The 20,185-nt window shown below is 35.1% G+C and overlaps 1 protein-coding gene across 5 annotated transcripts in view; it reads right to left on the reverse strand.

The window, feature by feature from the left end:
* Positions 1 to 20,185, reverse strand: part of Fchsd2 (FCH and double SH3 domains 2) — a 274,587-nt gene that overhangs the window by 50,900 nt on the left and 203,502 nt on the right. For 4 of the 5 annotated variants that reach the window (XM_078046647.1, XM_021725065.3, XM_021725066.3 and 1 more), the window contains 2 exons: positions 19,208 to 19,279; positions 8,006 to 8,122 (listed from right to left, as the gene is read on the reverse strand). In XM_078046647.1, coding sequence (XP_077902773.1) covers positions 8,006 to 8,122; positions 19,208 to 19,279 — 189 coding nt within the window. The remainder of the gene's footprint in view (positions 1 to 8,005; positions 8,123 to 19,207; positions 19,280 to 20,185) is intronic. The other variant, XM_005323168.4, reaches the window with a different exon arrangement.

The raw sequence follows: 20,185 nt of genomic DNA on the forward strand, positions 1-20,185 counted from the left end.
GCATTTCTATATATATATAACAAACAAAATTTTGTTTAAAAAAATAAAATTAGATATACTATCTTCTCAATGTTTCTAAGAAAGCTTTTCATGTCTGTATAAATAGACTGACCTCATTCTCTTTGATTAATCTATAGATCAAAGAATTTAACTGTACCATGTTTCATTTATTCTTACTCTATTTGCCTTTTGAATTTTCAAATTTCTCAACATTATACGTGGCTCTGTACAAAGAACCCTTTGTACAATGACTTTTTGTACAAGTCAATGACTTCTTGAACACATATAGGAATATTTAAGATAAAAAATATAAAAGCAGAAATTGCACATTTTAATTTTAATAGACATTACCAGATTATCTATACAAAGTTGTACCTACTCTTTCTTGTATCTTACCCACACTGAATTTTGCCAATCTTTAAAATTATGCCAATGTATTTTTTATTTTTTTTATTTTATTTTTTTTAAAGAGAGAGTGAGAGAGGAGGGAGAGAGAGAGAGAGAGAGAGAGAGAGAGAGAGAGAGAGAGAGAGAGAGAGAACTTTTTAATATTTATTTCTTAGTTCTTGGCGGACACAACATCTTTGTTGGTATGTGGTGCTGAGGATCGAACCCGGGTCGCACGCATGCCAGGCGAGCGCACTACCGCTTGAGCCACATCCCCAGCCCGCCAATGTATTTTTTAAAAAATGATCTCACTGTTGAGTTGGTTCTCCCCCCCCCAAAAAAATCAATAAAATTGAGAAAACTTTAGCCATGCTAACCAAGAGAAAAAGGGAAAAACTCAAATTTCTTAAATTCATGATGAAAAAGGATATATCACCACAGACACCACTGAAATACAGAAGATGATCAGAAACTATTTTAAAAACTTATACACCAAATTAAACAGAAAATCTTGAAGACATCAACAAATTTCTAGAGAAATATGACCTACCCAAATTGAATCTCAAGACATACAAAGTTTAAACAGGTAAATTTCAAGTGATGAAACTGAAGATGCCATGAAAAGCCTACCAACAAAGAAAAGCCCAGGACTTGAAGGATTCTCAGCTGAGTTCTACCAGACCTTCCTTCAAAAAAGAACACGAATTCACTTCAAACTATTCTATGAAATAGAAAAGGAGGGAACCCTTCTAAAATCAACCTATGACCAGTCAAAGATACACCAAGGAAAGAAAACTTCAGGCCAATATCCCTGATCAACATAGATGCAAAAATTCTTAGTAAAATACTGGCAAATCACATAGAAACTTATTAAAAAGATAGTGCACCATGATCAAGTGGGTTTCATCCCAGGAACACTGGCTCAACATCCAGAAATCCATAAATGTAATTCACCATATTTTCAGGTCTCTAATTAATGGAGAATCATTTTATATGTTGCTAGCAATTTGTACTTCTATTTCAATTCACTTTTTAATCTTTTTATTATTATTAAAATATATTTCTTTCTAGATATTTACTGCTTTTCTTTCTATTATTTGTTATAAATATTTCCTTCTACTCTATCCCCTTTCCTTTTTTTAATGTTCTTTTGTTTTGCAGAAATTTTAAATTTTTATGTGGTCACATTTTATCAGTCTTTTCCTTTATAGCTCCTGAGTTTTGTTTTGTTTAAAAAGGTATATGGCTGGGCGCAGTGACGAATGCCTGTAGTCCCAGCAGCTCTGGAGGCTGAGTCTGGCAGATCGCAAGTTCAAAGCCAGCCTCAGCAATGGCAAGGAGCTAAGCAACTCAGTGAGACCCTGTCTCTAAATAAAATTTAAAAAAAGGTGTGGGGATAGGGATGTGGCTCAGTAGTTGAGTACCCCTGAGTTCAACCCCTGGTACCCCCCCCACCCAAAAAAAAGGTATCTGTAATATACCAAAAATATGGGGCTGAGGTTGTAGCTCAGTGGTACAGGGTTTGCCTAGCATGTGTGAGGGACTGAGTTCAATTCTCAGCATCACATATAAATGAATAAAATAAAGGCCCACTGATAACTAAAAAAAATTTTATATAAATACTCTAGGTTCTTCTAGTTTTTTAATAGTCATGTTTAGCACTTATCTCTTTAGTCTAAAATTTATTTTGTATATAGTGGAAGAAAGAAATCTAATGGTGTATTTTTCCCTAAACATATACAATTGCTAAATCGATTTACTAAAGGATTTACTAACTCTTTTCCCCAAAGATTTAAAATGCCATTAACTTTTTTTTTTTGGTATTGTTTGGAATTGAACCCAGGGCTTCATGCATGCTAAGTACATCATGTTCTATCACTCAGCCATACCCCCAGGCTAACATGTTTTCTATTATAAAAAAATTCAAATATACTCGAAAGTTTTAGAGCATCTATTACGATAAATCCCATATATTAATCACTGAGATTCAAAAAAATGTTAAAATTTGCTTTAACTATCCTTTTTGTTCTTTGCTACAGTATTTGAAGAAAAAAAATCGATATTTAGTCATTTTATTCCTACATGTTATAATAAATGTCTCTAAATGTGAATTGTTTTATACAACCATAATACCATTATCAGACCTAATAATAATTTCTTGGAAGCTTTTAATACACTGTTCATCATTATATTTCCCTCCTACCTGAAAAATGGCATCTGGATTGACATTTCAAATCTTTAGGGAAAAGAGTTAGTAAATCCTTTAGTAAATGGATTTAGCAATTGTGTATGCCAAAAATGGTATGTTGATAAGACCATTATTCTAAATTATCATATGTTCTTTAATAGATTTGCTATTTTTTTGTATTAGACCACAGTTAATTTCTGTGGTCATTATTTTATGATTTAGTATGTGGTAAGTCTCATTCTTGTGTGTTTATAAAAAGAATTCCAGGTAAATTTTAGAGCCAGAATGTCAAGCTTCTCCAAATATATTTTCTAAGTTTCATTAAATTTTGTACTCCTTTACCTTATCAGTATTTTACTGCTGTGATGAATAACTTTTTTTTCCACTGTATTTGCAATTTATTATTTCTGATTAATGAGAAAACTGAAGTTTTCCTTTTTCCCTTCAGTTTTGAAGACTGAACCCAGGCCTCACTCATGCTAGGCAAATGATCTACCACTGAGCCAGATTCCTAACCTCAGAAAATTAATGATTTCTAAAAATATATTCTTGTATTTGTTCACTTTACTAAACCATCATTGACAATTGGGTCTTGGTATTTTGGGTACACATATTATTAATAAATAATGATGGATGTGCCTTTTCCTAGTATTTAAATCTCTTAACTGGTTTTCTTTAATTAATACATTGACTAATCCTATATGACACTGAAAAGTAGTGGTGATGATAGATGTTGTTTTCTTGTTTTACCATTGTAATAAGCAGCATGGCTTTGAAGATGTAAATACCCTGGTGTCTGAAACTGTGGGTATTTATGATGTAATTTGCAGAAGTATTAAGTTAAGAACCTTAAAATAATGAGATCATCCTTGATTACCTAAGTGAGTCCAATATAATCATGTGATATCTTTCAAGCAAAGAATTTTCTCTAGCTAGAGTAAGATAAGAGATGGGTAGAAAGGAAATTACAGATTCTAAGCAGAAGGATTCAGTGTGCCATTGCTGATTCTGAGATGTGGAAGCACAAGTGCAAGGACCAGAAAGAGTAGCTTCTAGGGGCTAAAGACAGCCTCCAGCTAATAGCAGGGAAGGAGACAGGGAACTCATTCTTATCTTCTTCTTTTTAGTTGTAGATGGACACAGTACCTTTATTTTATTTATTTTTATGTGGTGCTAAGGATCAAACCCAGTATCTCACATGTGCAAGGCATGTTATTATATATATATTTATCATTTTTACAAGTTTGTTTTACCTTTGTCTAAAATCAACAGACCATATATGCATGGGCCTACTTCTAGACTCTTCATTTTGTTCCATTCATCTGTAAGTATATCCTCATACCAATGCTAAAACATCTTGATTAGTATAGTTTTACGTCTTGAAACCAGGAGGAGAAAGCCCTCCAATCTAATCCTTCTTTTTCAAAATTGTTTTGGCTATCTTAGATGACTTGCATTTTCACATATCTTTGAGAATTAGCTTGTTAGTTAAAAAAAAAAGCTGGGTATTTAACCTGTATTACATTGAATATATGGAGAAAACTGGTATTTAAAAAATAGTCTTCATATACTGGGCATAGTGGCGCAAGCCTATAATCCTAGCAGCTTGGGAGGCTGAGGCAGAAGGATCTCAAGTTCAAAGTCAGCCTCTGCAAAAGTGAGGTGCTAAGCAACTCAGTTGAGATCCTGCCTCTAAATAAAATACAAAACAGGGCTGAGGATGTGGCTCAGTGGCAGAGTGCCCCTGAGTTCAATCCCTAGTACCCATCCCTCCAAAATAAATAAAAATAGATTTCATATGTAGTTAAAGTCTATATATATGTCTTTATGCCAGAACTGCACTACCTCAATCTCTGTAGTTTTATAAGCTTTGAAATCACAAAGTAGGAATTCTCTAACCTTATTATTTTTCATGACTATTTTGGCTATTTGGGGGTCTCTTGAGATCTCATATGAATTTTAGAATGGCTTTGCCTTTTCATGTAAATAACACTGTTCAGATTTTGAAGGGAACTACATTGAATTTGATGAACATTTTGGTATTAAGTGCCATTTAACAATATCTGCAGCTATCTGGGAGGTTGAGGCAGGAGTATTACAAGTTCAAAGCCAGCCTCAGCAACTTAATGAGACCCTGTCTCGAAACAAAGAAAAAGGGCTGTGGATGAGTCTCGGAGGCAAAGTGCCTTTGGGGTCAATCTCCAGTAACAAACAAAACAAAACAAACACATCAAAAGAAGCCCCCATAAAACAAACCCCAAACAATATCTGCCTTCAGTTCCATGAACACTGGATATGTTCCCAATGGGATTTTGATAGGAATTACATGGAATCTGGATATCATTCTGGGAGTTACTGTCATCTTATCAATACCTTCACTTAATGAACATGAACTGTCTTCCCATTTACTTATGCCCTCTTTAATCTAACATCAATGTTTTTGTAGTTCCCAGTGTACAAGTCTTTTCCTTCTTGATATTTTCTTTTGGTGTTACTAGAAATGATATTGCTTTCTTAATTTCCTTTTTTTGTTGTTACTGTGGTACTGGAGATGCATTAATTTCCTTTTTGCAGTGCTCATTGTTAGTATTTAGAAATGCAACTGATTTTTTTTTTTTTTTTATTTTGCATCCTGCAACTTTGCTATAACTGCTCTGGCAACTTTGCTATAACTGCTCTAGAACGCCTATGTTGAGTAAACATGGTGAAAGTGAACATTCTTATCTTGTTCTTGATCTTGAAGGAAACATTTTTGATTTTTCATCATAGACAATCAATTACCACCACCACCCCCCATCCCAATATCTCATACTAGGATGGAACCTGGGGACTACTACTACAGAGCTACATCCCCAACCTTTTTTTTTGTTGTTGTTAAATGGTCTCAATAAGATGTCCAGGCAGGTCTTGAACTTGTGATTGCCTCCTCCCCAGCCTCCTGAGTAGTTGGGATTATAGGTGTATATAACCACACCTGACAACTGTTAAACATTCTTTGTATTTTAAAGCTGACTATGAAGCACTGTGGTGTGATTTTCTTTGTGTTTTACCTTCCTCAAGTTTACTGAGCTTTATAATTTTTATTAATTGTGAACCGATTTTAGCAAAAAAACAAAAACAAAAACAAAACAGGCTTTGGGGGATAAGAAGTGAGTGTATTTTGCATGTCAGAGGTATGTGAAGTTTTAACCGTAACTTTTAACCATAAGGTATACTGTGGCAGACTATGTTTTTCAAAAAGTTGTTACTACATTTCTCATTCTGCATGTTTTTCCATCTGTGTTACTTCTCCACCAAGAAATAGAGTGTATGTCCTATTTCATTGAACTATGGACAGGCCTTTGTGATTGTCTCAATAAAATATGATTCAACAATCCCAATGATGTTTCTGAGGCTAGGTCAGAAGAATATACAGGTTTTATTTTTTCACTCTTGGAACTTGTATCTTTGGGGCTTTGTGCTACCATGTAAGCAGTATAGCCAACCTGAAGCCACCATGTTGGAGAGATCATGGGGAGAGACCACACAGAGACAGAAGTGTGTAAGAAGCCCTAGCATTCTAGTTCCCAACTGTTTAGATCTTCCCAGCCTAAGAACCAGTTATTTTGGGGGCTGGGGCTGGGGCTCAAGCAGTAGCATGCTCGCCTGGCATGCGCGCGATGCCGAGTTCGATCCTCAGCACCACGTACAAATAAAGATGTTGTGTCCACCGAAAAAAAGAAAATAAATATTAAAAATTCTCTCTCTCTTTCTCTTAAAAAAAAAAAAAGAACTAGTTATTTTACATGAGATGACACCAGCACTGGCCATTATCTGATTATTATAAAGTGATAACTGCCAAGTTGAGACTACCAATACCCAGAATACTGAGACATTATTAAAAAAAAAAAATGCTTTTTAAAATTTTTTTTTTAAGCTGGGTATGGTGGCAGATGACTGTAATCCTGTGACTCGGGGCTAAGGCAGGAAGATCCAAGTTTAAGGCCAGTCTCAGCAAAAAAACAAAAACAAAAACAACTTAACAAGACTGTCAGTAACACAGTGAGAACCTATTTCAAAATAAGACACAAAGCTGGGTGTGGTGGCACAAACCTGTAATCCCAGTGGCTCAGGAGGCTAAGATAAGGAGGATGGTGAGTTCAACAATGGCCTCAGCAACTGAGCAAGACCCTGTCTCTAAATAAAATATAAAAAAGAGGGGTGGGGATGTGGCTCGGTGATTAAATGCTCCTGGGTTCAATCCCAGGTCCCAAATAAATAAATAAAATAAAATAAGGTTTGGGAATGCAATTCAGTGGTAAAGCACTCTTGGGTCCAATTCCCAGTTTAATAATCAAAAAACCAAAACCAAAACAACAACAACAAGAAAAACCCACAAAAAGCAAACAACAACAACAACAAACCCAAAAAAAACCAAAACACTGTCTCCTGTGAGACAAGTGAAATAAGATGTCAAAGTAGGCAAAAAAAATACGTGGGATACAGCAGCAAGCAAGGCCCAATGTTGAAAATATTAGTTTATGATTAGGTTGAAAGTGGAAAAAATAGCAGTGTATGAGATGGACCATAGGAGAGTAAAGAGTTAAAAAAAAAAAAAGACAGCCTAGTTCAGGAATCTAAGGAATTTAAATATTTAACCATTGGATAGAGAAAGACCAACCCATGAAAGAATCTAGACAGGCTGAAGAGGAAGAGGGAAAATTGGAACAATGCTGAGTTACAGAGGGCTGAAGAGTGTTTTAAGAAGAAGGGTGTAGTTAGTTATGATGAAACTTGACTGGTTAAGAAAAACGAGAGATCAAGTGTCCACTTTGGATCTTGCAACAGACATCCCTGGTTTATGATAAATTTAGAAGGAAAGGAACGATCAGAAGGAAAGCAAGGCAAAGCTTAAACACAATGAGCTGAAAAGTAGGAGGGAGGTCAGGATGTGTAAGTGTGGACAATTCTTTTAAGAAGTTGGACGTGAAGGCAAAGAAAGAGGATATAGATACTAAAAATCAAACTAAAAACAAACTACTATATTTAAAATAATTTCTTTGCACTTTGAGTTTAGTCTTGAAAATATATTTTCATGGAATTTACATTTGTGTCTTCAAAAAAACTTGTCTTGAGAGATGAAAGTCTACTTTAATTTATCATATGTATGCCTCTTCCCCTGCCCAACAAACTGTAATACACCATCACTAGTCTTTCTTAGGCAATTTTATGGCAAACAGGTGAATTAATGTGTTGCTGCTACAAGAATTTATTTATCTTAAAAATTTACAGAATTTTTAAGATAAATAGATAGATCTGACTATATTGTTGAGTTTGAGAAAGAACAGAAAACACATATATGGGTGCTTTTCACATTAATAAAATTTAGCTCCTTAAATGGGTCTGACACTTGGCTTAAGCTGAATGTGGCCAGGATTCTACTACACTTACCTGTTGTTGATGAACAATGTTTTTGTGCTCACGTGCCACACGTGTGGCCCATTTCCTAGCCTCTTTATTTAGACTGTGCTCCTCTGTGGTCCCAGTTTCTGATTCTAATTGTCGACTCTACAACACAAGAGAGAACAGAGAGAAAAATATTGTTATCCTGATTGCAACTATTAAACTCAGTAAGACCAAAGGGCCTTCACTTAGTACTTAAAAAACAAGACATACTGAGTATAGTGGCACACACCTATAATCCCAGAACTGTGGAAGCTGAGGCAGGAGGATCCCAAGTTTGAGGTCAGCCTCAGCCTCCTGGGTAGCTGGGATTAAAAGTGTGTGTTACTGTTCCTGGCAAGGAAAAAAAAATTTCTTTTCTTTTTTTTTTTTTTTTGATACTGAGTATTGAACACAGGGGTGTTTAACCATTGAGCCACATCCCCAGTCCTTTTTATTTTGAGAAAGGGTCTCACTTAGTTGCTTAGGGCCTTGCTAAATTACTGAGGCTGGCTTTCAATTCACAGTCCTCCTGCCTCAAGCCTCCCAAGCCACTGGGATTATAGGCATGTTTCACTGTGTCCAGCTAAAAAATAATTTCCTAAATACGAATTGTCCAAAGAGGATTTTTAGAATAAAAAGAGGTATAATGAAATGGAAAGAACTTTAGAGACTCACTTGCAATTTAATCTTTTCATGAATTCTGAAGTCAGGTCACAGAAGACATGTGAAAGCTCTTTATAACATATATCTTAATAAATAAAATATTATACAAAGCAAACACAGTCCAGGTGCTAAACAACACACAGAGCAATATTCTCAGCCACCATCACTATCAAAAATCCTACCATCCAGGCACATGGTAATCCCAGCGAATCAGAAGGCTTTGAAAGGAGGATTCCAAGTTCAAAGCCAACCTCAGCAACAGTGAGGTACGAACCAACTCAGAGAGATGCCGTCTCTAAATAAAATACGACATAGGGCTGGGGATGTGGCTCAGTGGTCAAGTGCTCCCGAGTTCAATCCCCGGAACTCCCCCAACCATCCCCCAAATCGTATCACTTAGGCTATAGTGTAGATCACTATCTTTTGTTTTTAAAGATGGACATAATATCTTTATTTATTTTTATGTGGTGCTGAGGATCAAGCCCAGTGCCTCACAAGTGAGAAGCAAGCACTCTACCACTGAGCTATAACTTCAGCCCCTAGATCACTATCTTTTAGAGTGGTCATATTTACAGTGGTTGATTATAGTGAAGGAGCTGCAGGTGACTGCTTCTTTTTAATGATGACTAATTTAATTTTTAGTTCATTTTAAAAATATTTTCCCTTTATTCTTTTAAAAATGTATTTGAAATATATAAAAGTATGGTAACATATAAGAGACATGAAGCACCTAATTTAAAGAACACTGGTATCTTTTTGAAGCAGAATATGAGAATTAAATAATTAAATAACAGCACTATAGCTTAGCTCTGGAAAAGCTCACTTACTCAATTTGCTTATTTGTAAAGAAGCATACATATAATCTCAGAATAACATACACATATACACACAAACAAATTAGAACTTGAAGAGGGATGCTATAAAAGGTTAGGTGTCAGTTTACGAATTCTATTAAGGTACAGGAGGGTCAACTAAATTTGATTCTTGAGATCTTCAGAAATAGAATAATTTTAGAAATCATGAGATATTAGTAAAAATGTTTCAGAAGCACATTGTTCTTTTCCTGCAAAATAAATGTCAATCTAAATACAAGCCTGTGCTTTTGAGTTCTATTTCCTTTGGCTGGAATAGTTTTCCTATTTATTTATTTATTGTGTTGTTCATAAACAAAATCCTAGTCTCATTTCAAGTGCTACCTTTTCAGGAAATCTTCCCTGACTTCTCCAGATGACTAAGGGGCTCTTTTACTTTGACTATACCCATTATATTAATTGATTAGTTTGTTAGAAGTCACTGAGTCTTCACTATCAGGCCAACATCAAGCCATGCCAGTACTGCACTGGCTTCAGTTTGCTCTTAGGCAATCTGAGGGCCTGAGCAGTGTTTCACCTAGTTTGGGGCCTAACACAAACACAGGAATGTCCTTAGTAAATGCTAGTTACGCAAATATAACTGAATGCCCTGATTCCAAAGTGAGGGCCAGGGTACTAGATTATTAGGACTGTGCCTTCAGAGACAAAAGAACAAACTTACTTTATTAGAATGAGTTTTTGACTGATGAGAGTCAAAATTATTCTATGTGGGTAAGAACAGAATAAAGAGGGGAGAAAGAGAACTAATTTACTGAGTGCCATGAATTTTAGCACAGGTTCTCAGAGCTCACTTTATTTTTTTATTTTATTTTTTTTAGAATTTTAATACTTATTTATTTTTTCTTAGTTCTAGGTGGACACAACATCTTCGTTTGTATGTGGTGCTGAGGATCGAACCCGGGCCGCACGCATGCCAGGCGAGCACGCTACCGCTTGAGCCACATCCCCAGCCCCAGAGCTCACTTTAGAATTGACATCTTTTCTCCACTCATCCAATTAAAGGTCATCTAATATAATCTGCTGTATGTTTAAATTTGCACTCTAAAATCCATTCAAACATGAATAAAGAAGGAATAAACCTGAATCTCCAAATTTAGTGACTTCTGTAAACTCTTACTTTATGGAACTTATTAGATATTTTAAGAAGCAGTCATTGAAATCTAAAATACATTTATGTGTCACCCTGGCTAACTTAACCCCGCTTCTCCAGGCCTTAGTTTCCTTACTTATAAATCAACATGTCTGGAGATGGAATCTCAGGTTGTCAGCAACCCAGCAATAAATTTTAGAATAAGTAGGATCATTTCTTGGCCAGAGAGAATAATGATCTCTGGATAACGGTCTCAAAAATTATGTAATAAAAAATTATATTCATAATGCTACTGTAGCAGGGTCCAGTGGTGCAGCCTATAATCCCAGCAGCTTGGGAGGCTGAGACAGTAGGATAGCGAGTTCAAAGCCAGCCTCAGCAATTTAGCAAGGCCCTAAGCAACTCAGTGAGACACTGTCTCTAAATAAAATTTTAAAAAGGTCTGGGGATATGGCTCAGTGGTTAAGTGCCCCTGAGTTCAATTCCTAGTACTAAAAAATAAAAAATAAAATAAAATAATGCTATTGCTCTGAGCTCCAGATATCTTTCTAGCATTATCTGGGAGTTTAGCCTAACCAAAGAGCAAAAGGGTCCCAATAAAAATTTAATAATATTCCTGAAATATAAACTTATTTGGAATTTAATGAGTGCTAGAGATTGAATTCAAGTTTGGTTAGTATAAATCTATTTATATGAAGTTGTATATCCATATCTATATAATTTTACCAATGATTACTTTGAATGTTGAGAATTTGGGTGGAAACATAATTTCATTTAGTTCTCAAAACAATCCTAATACACAGAAATTATTATTTTCAACTTATCAGTATAGAAATCTAGGCTCAGAAAAGGTTATGTATCAGTTGGGCAAGATGGTACATGTCTGTAATCCCAGCTACTTGGGAAGCTAAGGTAGGAGGATCACAAGTAAGAGGCCAGTGTGGGCAATTTAGTAAGACCCTGTCTCAAAACAGTGAGTGTGTGTGTAGGGGGGGGGGAAGAGGAGAAGGGAAAGAAGGAAGAGAAGAAAAGGGTTGTTTTTTCCTTAAAGCCACTCAACCACTAAGCAGTGGGTCTAGAGCCTGTATTGAGACCCTGCTGGCTCAGATTCCATGCTGTCTGTATATGCTTAAACTGTGTCACTATTTGGTTAATACTAATATTGATAACACAGAGACAATAATATTAAAAAAAGACACTGCTAAAATATAAGTTTCCTTTGAATGAAATTTTGGAAAGGTTTTTAATTAGAGATAAGACATTTAACTGATTTTTCCTTAAGGAAAACAAAACAAAAAAACCCGAACTAGTTCAAATGAGTTTGAGAAGGCTTTAAAAATTAGCAATGTTAAGTTTTTAAAAATTTCCAGTCCATTTAGAATAAAATATTAAGATCTTTAAAAAATTATAAATTAAATAATTTTAAAAAACTAAATAAAGGAAATTAACATTCTAGTACTTTTGATAAATCAATTTTAACACATCTCAACTATTTTGTCCTCAGACACCTTTCAAGATTTATTCCCATCCTCTCCCTCCATTCCTTTTATTTGGGATTGAACCCAGGTTGTTCTACAATTGAGCTATATCCTTAGTTCTTTTTATTTTTTGAGACAAGGTCTTGCTGAATTGGCTTTGAACTTGTGGTTCTCCTGCCTCAGTCTCCTGAGTAGGTGGGATTACAGGCATTTGCCATTGTACCAGCTTAATTTAAATTCATTTTAAAGTTACTATAAGGGCACAGAAGGTTCAGACAGATATCTGAGTCCTTACTTTTCAAATGTGTACCCAAAATGTGATCATTTGAAAGAGAAAAAGTGATGAATGAAAACCACTAGCACAGTAAAATACTATTTTTCCAACCAAATTTTGAAAAAAGATAAAATTAGGGTTGTTGTACCAATGTTACATGCCAGGAACAATCTCATTAATCCTCATTTAAGGCAAGTTCTTTACCACTAAATTATATCCCCAGCCCTCATTAACCTTCACTCAAAGTGTGTGTACTAATTGTATTTTTCAGTTCATTGGTGGATATTATCAAGTTAATATCAATCCATCTTATTCTTATTTTTAATTTTTTTTCTTTTTGTTTTTAGTACTAGGGATTGAACCCAGGGATGCTACCACTGAGATACATCCCCAGTTCTTTTTATTTTTATTTTGAGACACAGTCTTATTATGTTGTTGAAGCTGAACTTAACTTTCAATCTTCCTGCTTCAGCTTCCTGAGTTGCTGGCATTATAGCCCAATCTACTAATTATTTTTGATGTTTTCTAATATATTCAATAAAGTTAACTTTTATTTATTCTCAAGAGGTCCCTTTTGTCAGGAATGCTGGTACGCTCCTGTAGTCCCTGCTACTCAGGAAGTTGAGGCAGGAGGACAGCATGACTCTATGAGTCCTGGACCGGCCAGGGCAACATAGAGAACAGAGTGAAATGCCCATCTCAAGAAAAAGGGGGGCAAAAAAAGTAAAAAGACCTGGATCTCTGTAGGTTTGTGCTTGGAATGCAATAATAGGCTCAATCTATAATTCTGGAATTCAAAATGCTCTGAAAATCACAAAGATCTTTTTTTTTTTTTTTTAAAGTTTAGAACTCATTTGAAGCAAAGTGAGTTAGTCTTGAACTAATGAGATGTTATTTATAGGCTTTTATTCATTTAACTTGGTATGAATATTGAAATGTTTTACTGCAAAAAAATATACTGTGTTGTTTGATCATCGGGTGCTTCCTCATGTCCTATTCAGTGTGTAATGATGGTATAGGGATTGCTTCTGAAAATTTCTGAATTTTGAAACAGATTTGGCCCAAAGCCTTTTTTGGTAAGAGTCTGTAAAACCTATCACATATTTTAAACATTACACACACCTTGGAGAGGAGGTGGAGCAGTGTACTCTCAAAGATATGTCTTAAGCTTATTCTGATCAAGCTGGGACAGTAGCACTTTCACTGCAGAGAAAAGTGGCAGTTCAACTGCTTAATTGGATTGTGTGCCTAGTCTTTCAGGTGAATAAACTAGAGAATTAATGTTGTGATCTGGGCCTTGAGGCAATTCTGGAAGACTGGACAACTAGGTAAAAGGTACAATTCCATTAACGCCGATGAGAACTCTGATAAAAGAGTACCATTCTCTTAGGTCAGAACAGTTAGAATAGCAAGGGCAAATCTAAGCAAAAATTATATCCCTGAAATCTCAGTGACTCAAGAGGCTGAGGCAGGAGGATTATAAGTTCAAGCAACTTAGTGAGACCCTATCTCAAAATTAAAAATAAAAAAGGAGAGCTGAGGGTATAGTTCAATGGCGAAGTGCCTTAGGGTCCAATACCCAATATAAACCAATACACACACAGAGACGCACACAAAAAATCCCCAAACCCTGTATGTCAATACATCACCAAGGCATCTATTCAAAGCTCTCTGGATGCTTACAGAAGGAACTAATTCAGGAGAAAGGTGACTAATCCAGCAGAGGGCCTATTACATAGATGGTAGGCTTTCTATGAGAATCAAATAAACCCTTTCTGGAAGTCTGAAGAAATGAGAACAACCCCTACTGAATGCCTTCCTGTCAACACTGCTGATTCTACAAAGTAGCATCTTTAGCTGCAGCTTTTCAGTTTTGGATGCCACCTGCCACATATACCTGGCACCTATTTACTGAATGGGAAGATTTTCCACAGAATCTCTATCATCATCCTTCCTGTTTATGAGACATTGCTATATAAATACAAAATTACCACCAGTGGAAAGAGATACCCATAACTGAGATTTTTTTCCCTCTTTTGGTACTGGGAATTGAACCCAGGAGCATTCTATCTCTGAGCTATACCTCAAACCTTTTTTTAAAATTTTATTTGAGACAGGGTCTCTTTAAGTTGCCTAGGCTGGCCTTCAAATTGTGAACCTCCTGCCTCCTTAGCCTGGCAAGGATCATAGGTGTTCACCAGTTACACCTGGCTTACATAACTGAGAATTTCCAGGTAAATTTCCTACAGGATATATTAGCCCAATATGGCTCTTTATAGACAAGAAAAATTCTTGTTAAATATTTAATTTTAATAAATGCATAAAAAGCTCCACTTAAGGTTTAGGGATATAGCTCAGTTGGTAGAGTGCTTGCCTTGCATTTAAAAGCCCTGGGTTCAATCCCCAGCATCACAAAACAAAACAAAACAAAACAAACTCCACTTAAGCAAACCTTAAATATGCAGAAGTCCTCAAGCAAGTGGACTTTTTACTTAATGTAATTGTTAATCTAGAGAAGGAAGAGTTAAATATCTGAAATGGTGGCCAGAATAACAGGAAAATACCATGTATCAGAAATTTTATGTCAGCCTTTTTGCCACCATTATCTCTGAAGATCTTGTTAATTACAATTCAAGGAAAGTAAAGAGGAAAGGGTTTTCACATTCCCACCAGGAAACTTGAGAGAACATTTCCTTGTTTTCCTGCCTCTATAGATCATACTTATCCAAGTTTTATAGACGTGAGTTTTCCATATTTTTTTTCTATCCCTGGTTGACCTTGTGCTTTTTCATAGGTTGTGAGAAACACTTTGAAGGACTTATGTTACTGGTTCTGCTAACGGAAGGCGGGCACTTATGCAGGGCAGAGATGCTGAAAAGTGCAGGTCATAGGGAGGTAACTGTCAGCTATTGCCTTTCAGGCTTATAAAATGCTAAGAAAGAGGTTAATAAGATTTACTTTGGGTAACACAATAACAGAACAGAAGTCCCAAGGGACTTGCAGTAATCAGTTTAACAAGGAAGTTAAGTACTGCAAGATTTTGTAATCTTTGTAATATCGTCTATATTTGATATTTTGATATTTCCTGAAGCAATGAGGGGCAAAACCTAAAACAAAAAGGAAAAACATAAAGATCCATCTAGCTCTTTACTATGTGCCAGGCATTGAGTCAAAAGTTTAATTTCATACCCAATAAAATAGTCATTTTATATACAAGGAGAATGAATCAAAAAATTTAAAAATATATAATATAAACAGCTAGTTTTAGATACTAAGACCTTGGACTTGTCCTTGTATAACACCTGTATGAATATCTAACACCAGTATGACCTGTGTGACAGCTGAAGGACTCTCCAACACTGATATTCTAATCAATGTATTTGTCAATTCTAAACAGAATACCTGTTATTTTGGGAGGTGTTTTAGGACACATTCCATATCCTCCTCAGAATAATTTTGCATTAAAAACTCATTTCTGCAAAGAAAGATGTACTCTGCTCGTTTTTTAAAAAGAATTTTTGACCTGTTACTATCATCTGATAAATGGTAATGAGGTATAAAGAAAGGACACTTTAGAAATCAATAACACAATATGGAAATATAGACAATAGACAAGAAAACCTCCTTTCAATATTCTTTTTTCTTGGGGCGGGGGGGACTGAGGGGACCAGGGATTGAACCCAGGGGTGCTTAACCACTGAACCATATCTTCAGGTTTTTTTTTTTGTTTGTTTGTTTTTTTGTATTTTATTTAGAGAGAGGTCTCCCTGAGTTGCTTAGGCCCTTGCTGAGTTGCTTAGGCCCTTGCTAAGTTGCTGAGGCTGGCTTTGAACTCTTGATCCTCCTGCCTCAGCCTCCCAAGCCACTGGGATTATAGGTATGTGCCACCATGCCTGGTTAGCTCCTTTCAATATTAAGCACAAGACAGCTACTAGGTCACATTAAACAACACTTTCCTTTGGTCACTGTTACTTGTAATCATCTTATGGTTAATATTATAAATACCCCAGTCTATGGCTAGACAAACATGTGGCTTCATAAAACTATCTAGTCAGTTCCTTTTGGCATATCATTCTAAAGAATGAGTCAAAATAATCATATATTAAGATAACATGAAAGGGAATTCCATCAGTCAGAAATAAAGATAAGCCAAATAAAAGGCATAATAATTCCAAGCCTTAAATAAATTCCTATGCTAATACTGTGACTATATGTTTTTAGTTGGATGTTTTGATCTTTTGTAGAACACTGCAATTTGAAGTGGATTATCTGAAAATTTTTTCTCTTTAAGTTTTAACATAGTATATGATAATAAGTTATATTTTATTACAGTAGTAACATCCTATGACTTTCCTACATGTATCTTACCTAAACTTAGAGAAAATATTAGCAACTAAATATTCTTAATTCAAATTTTGATTAAGAACAATACTGTCCTAATTCTGCAATGGATCTCACCATATTTTGTCCTACTTGAAAATATTCCATAGTTCTCCATCTAACACTGTATATAGAATTACCAACATAAAATCTGGTTGCAACATATGCCTATGGTATTTTCAGTTTCTCTTTCATCCCAAGACTATTTGCCATCTCGGGAACAGGTCATATACTTACAAATGTTTTAGCTATAAACTTTCTAGTTGAGGGACCCTGATTAGGGGAGATGAAAAACAGCACCTAAGACATAGGGCTGTCATGAGGATTATATGAGTTAATATAGGTCATGTAATTAGAAAAATGTCTAGCATAAAATAAATGTTCAATGAATGCCACCTATTTTATTGTTTGTTTGTTTTCAATTGCTGTCTTAACTTCCTGACATATTATTCCTCAATCTCTATAAGATAACTCTCAATTCATCTCCAAAAATCTAATCCAATCAATCCAATAAAAAAATGAACAAAAAAGTTTTGAATAGATGTTTCCCAAAGTAGATATATAAATGGCTAATCAGCTCATGAAACATTCAACAATATTAGTCATGGGCAAATGCAAATAAAAACTACCATGAGATATTTCAAAACCATGAGCAAGGCTATAACCAAAGAGACAGGGCTGGTGGGGGGAAGAAGCTCAATAGTGGAGTGTTAAATGAAAAAAAAATAAAACCTACAAATAACAATCAATATTGTTGGTGATGTGGAGAAATGAGAATCCTCACCCAATACTGATGGAAATATGAAATTCTGCAGTTACTCTTGCAAACAGTTTGGCAGTTGGCTAAACACTTAAACAGAAATTTACTATGTCCCAGTAACCCAAGAGAAATGAAAACACATTCATACAAAGACTGGCCTAGCAATTAACATAGTAGCATTATTCATAAGAGCAAAAGTGAGAAAAAACCTAAATGTTCACCAACTGATGAATAGATAAACAGATCAACAAAATGTGGTTTATTCATATGATGGAATACTAATCAGCAATAAAAAGGAACAAAACATATTGCTGCATTCTACAACATGGATGAATCTCGAAAATATTATGTTAAATGAAAGCAGCAAAGCATACGAGACTACACATATTGTATGATTTAATTTATATGAAATGTCTAGAAAAAGCAAATCTAAAAAGAATAAAACTAGAAAGAGTGGTTGCCTATATCTGGGAGTGGTGATGTGGATTAGCAATAAATAGACATGAAGGATCATATCAGGATCATGAAAATATTCTAGAACTTATTTATGATGATGAAACATAATTTGGTAAATTCATTAAAAATCATTGAACACACTTGAAATGGGTGAATTATATGATATGTAAATATGCCTCAATAAACTTATGAAAAGACAGCAAGCTCATCTAGCCTGAGGTCTATAGTTCAGCATGTCATAGCTATCCTCGGCATTTAGTTGAATGACTGGAACATACAGTAGGGGTTAAGTGTTTGTTGAACTGAGATATGTTTCAAAACAGAACCAACAAGAGCAATTTCAGAAACACACTGAAGATAGAGGTGAGTGGTACTTCCTACATGTCCAAGATTCAGCTGGCAGACAAAATGAGTTAATGAACACTGACTTGTATTCTCTTCATTTCATGCCAAGCTTTGTGCTACCAGCTCCAAGAAGTAAAACCAGAGAAGCAAGTAAACAATGGCTCCATTCCCACAAGGAAAAATACTGGTCCATACTGAGTAAAAATACTTGCTTGGGAATTTGTTTGTTTGTTTGTTTGTTTACTTATTTATTGGCACTGGGAATTGACATGCAAGGCAAGCACTTTACCACTTAGCTATATCCCCAACCTTGTAAATTTGTTTTTTGTAAGCAATAAGAATGTTTAATTTATAACACAACAAAAATTATACATAAAATATTTTATAGTTAACGTTTTCAAAATCATTATAAGGATTTTTATAAAACCACAGGTATTTATTGTTTTCTATTATGAAAAAAATTAATGGCTTCTAAGTTTCCAACATTTTTTTCAGGAAACAACAGCATAACAGAAAGAGCATTAGAACTGCAATCAGAACAGCTATGTGTCATTCATTCCCCACATGACTCTGAGCAAATCTCTTTTCCTTCTTAGGATACAGTTCCCTCTTTATTACAGCTAAGATTAGCTCTTGGGTTCTTTCCACACTCCTATTGGGAAAACTAAGGTGTTTCAGACAAATGGAAAAATGAGAAGCTCAATCTATTTACTATACAAAGTAAAGGAAATTCCTAGGTTATAAGGGAAAATCAGAAAGCTACTGCTGATGCATTCAGGGGCCCTGTATACAGACAATTATGACTCAGTCCCACACCAGGTCCCACCCTTCATTAACATGCAACCCCAGACATTCCATCCCTCCCACCCTTGACCCATACCCCGATATACCTCAGCTATGGTCATTCTCAAAGCACAGACAGGGGAGAGCTCAATATCCACCAGTTGGGCAGCTCTTAAACTCTACCCAGTAAAGATTGCACAAGGATAGAAAACACAGCACAGAGTTAGAATTATAAGGAAAACAGGAACACAACAGCTAAGAACATTTAGCAGTGTTTAGAAATAAAGATAGAAGGGCTTAGGGCTACAATTGGCCTTTGAAAGTGAGATGATTGATTTTTATGCGGCAAATAGGCAAAAATAAAATACTCTCTAGTTAGTCACAATTTTAAGTCAAGTTTGATAAACCTGTCCGTGCTCTGTTTCTTCTAAGGCTCTACTTCATTCATCCCAAGCTTCAAAGAAGTCAAATTATAGGATAATATCACTGAGTTGTTAAGAAAAATCTGATTTGTTCAAAAGGTCACTAATATAAATGGCAAAAGCCATTATCTAAGAAGCAAATACTAATTTCCTATATTTCTTTTTTTTTCCCTAAATATTTCTCTTATTTTATTCTATCCATTTTGCAGTACTAGGGACTGAATCCAGGCTCTTGTACATGCCAGGCAAGTGCTCTACCACTGAGCTACATTCCTCAGTCCTGTATTTCCTTATATAGCTATTAACAGGGCTATTCAAAATATAAGAAAAATAATGAGGATGTCACCAACAAATACATTTCTATTAAAGTGATATCATTAAACTCTGAAAATATATCATACACTCCCTTCAGATTCTAAATTTACTAAAAGAGTTTTTGAATATAATTTAACTTCTCTCTTGGTTCGCCTACTTTTAGAGAATGTATTAGAATGCCAATATTACTTCTCATTTTGTAGAAGCTAAATTTCATTATTTTATGTCAAAAAATTCATATTTTTTCATCATTTTAGAAATTCAAATAATGGCAAACATTTCTCTTAAACTTAAGAAAAATGTATAATTAATGTAAGTTCTCTAAAAGTTGCCAATTTGGGGTTTATG

Source organism: Ictidomys tridecemlineatus, chromosome 4, assembly GCF_052094955.1.
Source record: "Ictidomys tridecemlineatus isolate mIctTri1 chromosome 4, mIctTri1.hap1, whole genome shotgun sequence".
NCBI classification, from domain to species: Eukaryota; Metazoa; Chordata; class Mammalia; order Rodentia; family Sciuridae; genus Ictidomys; species Ictidomys tridecemlineatus.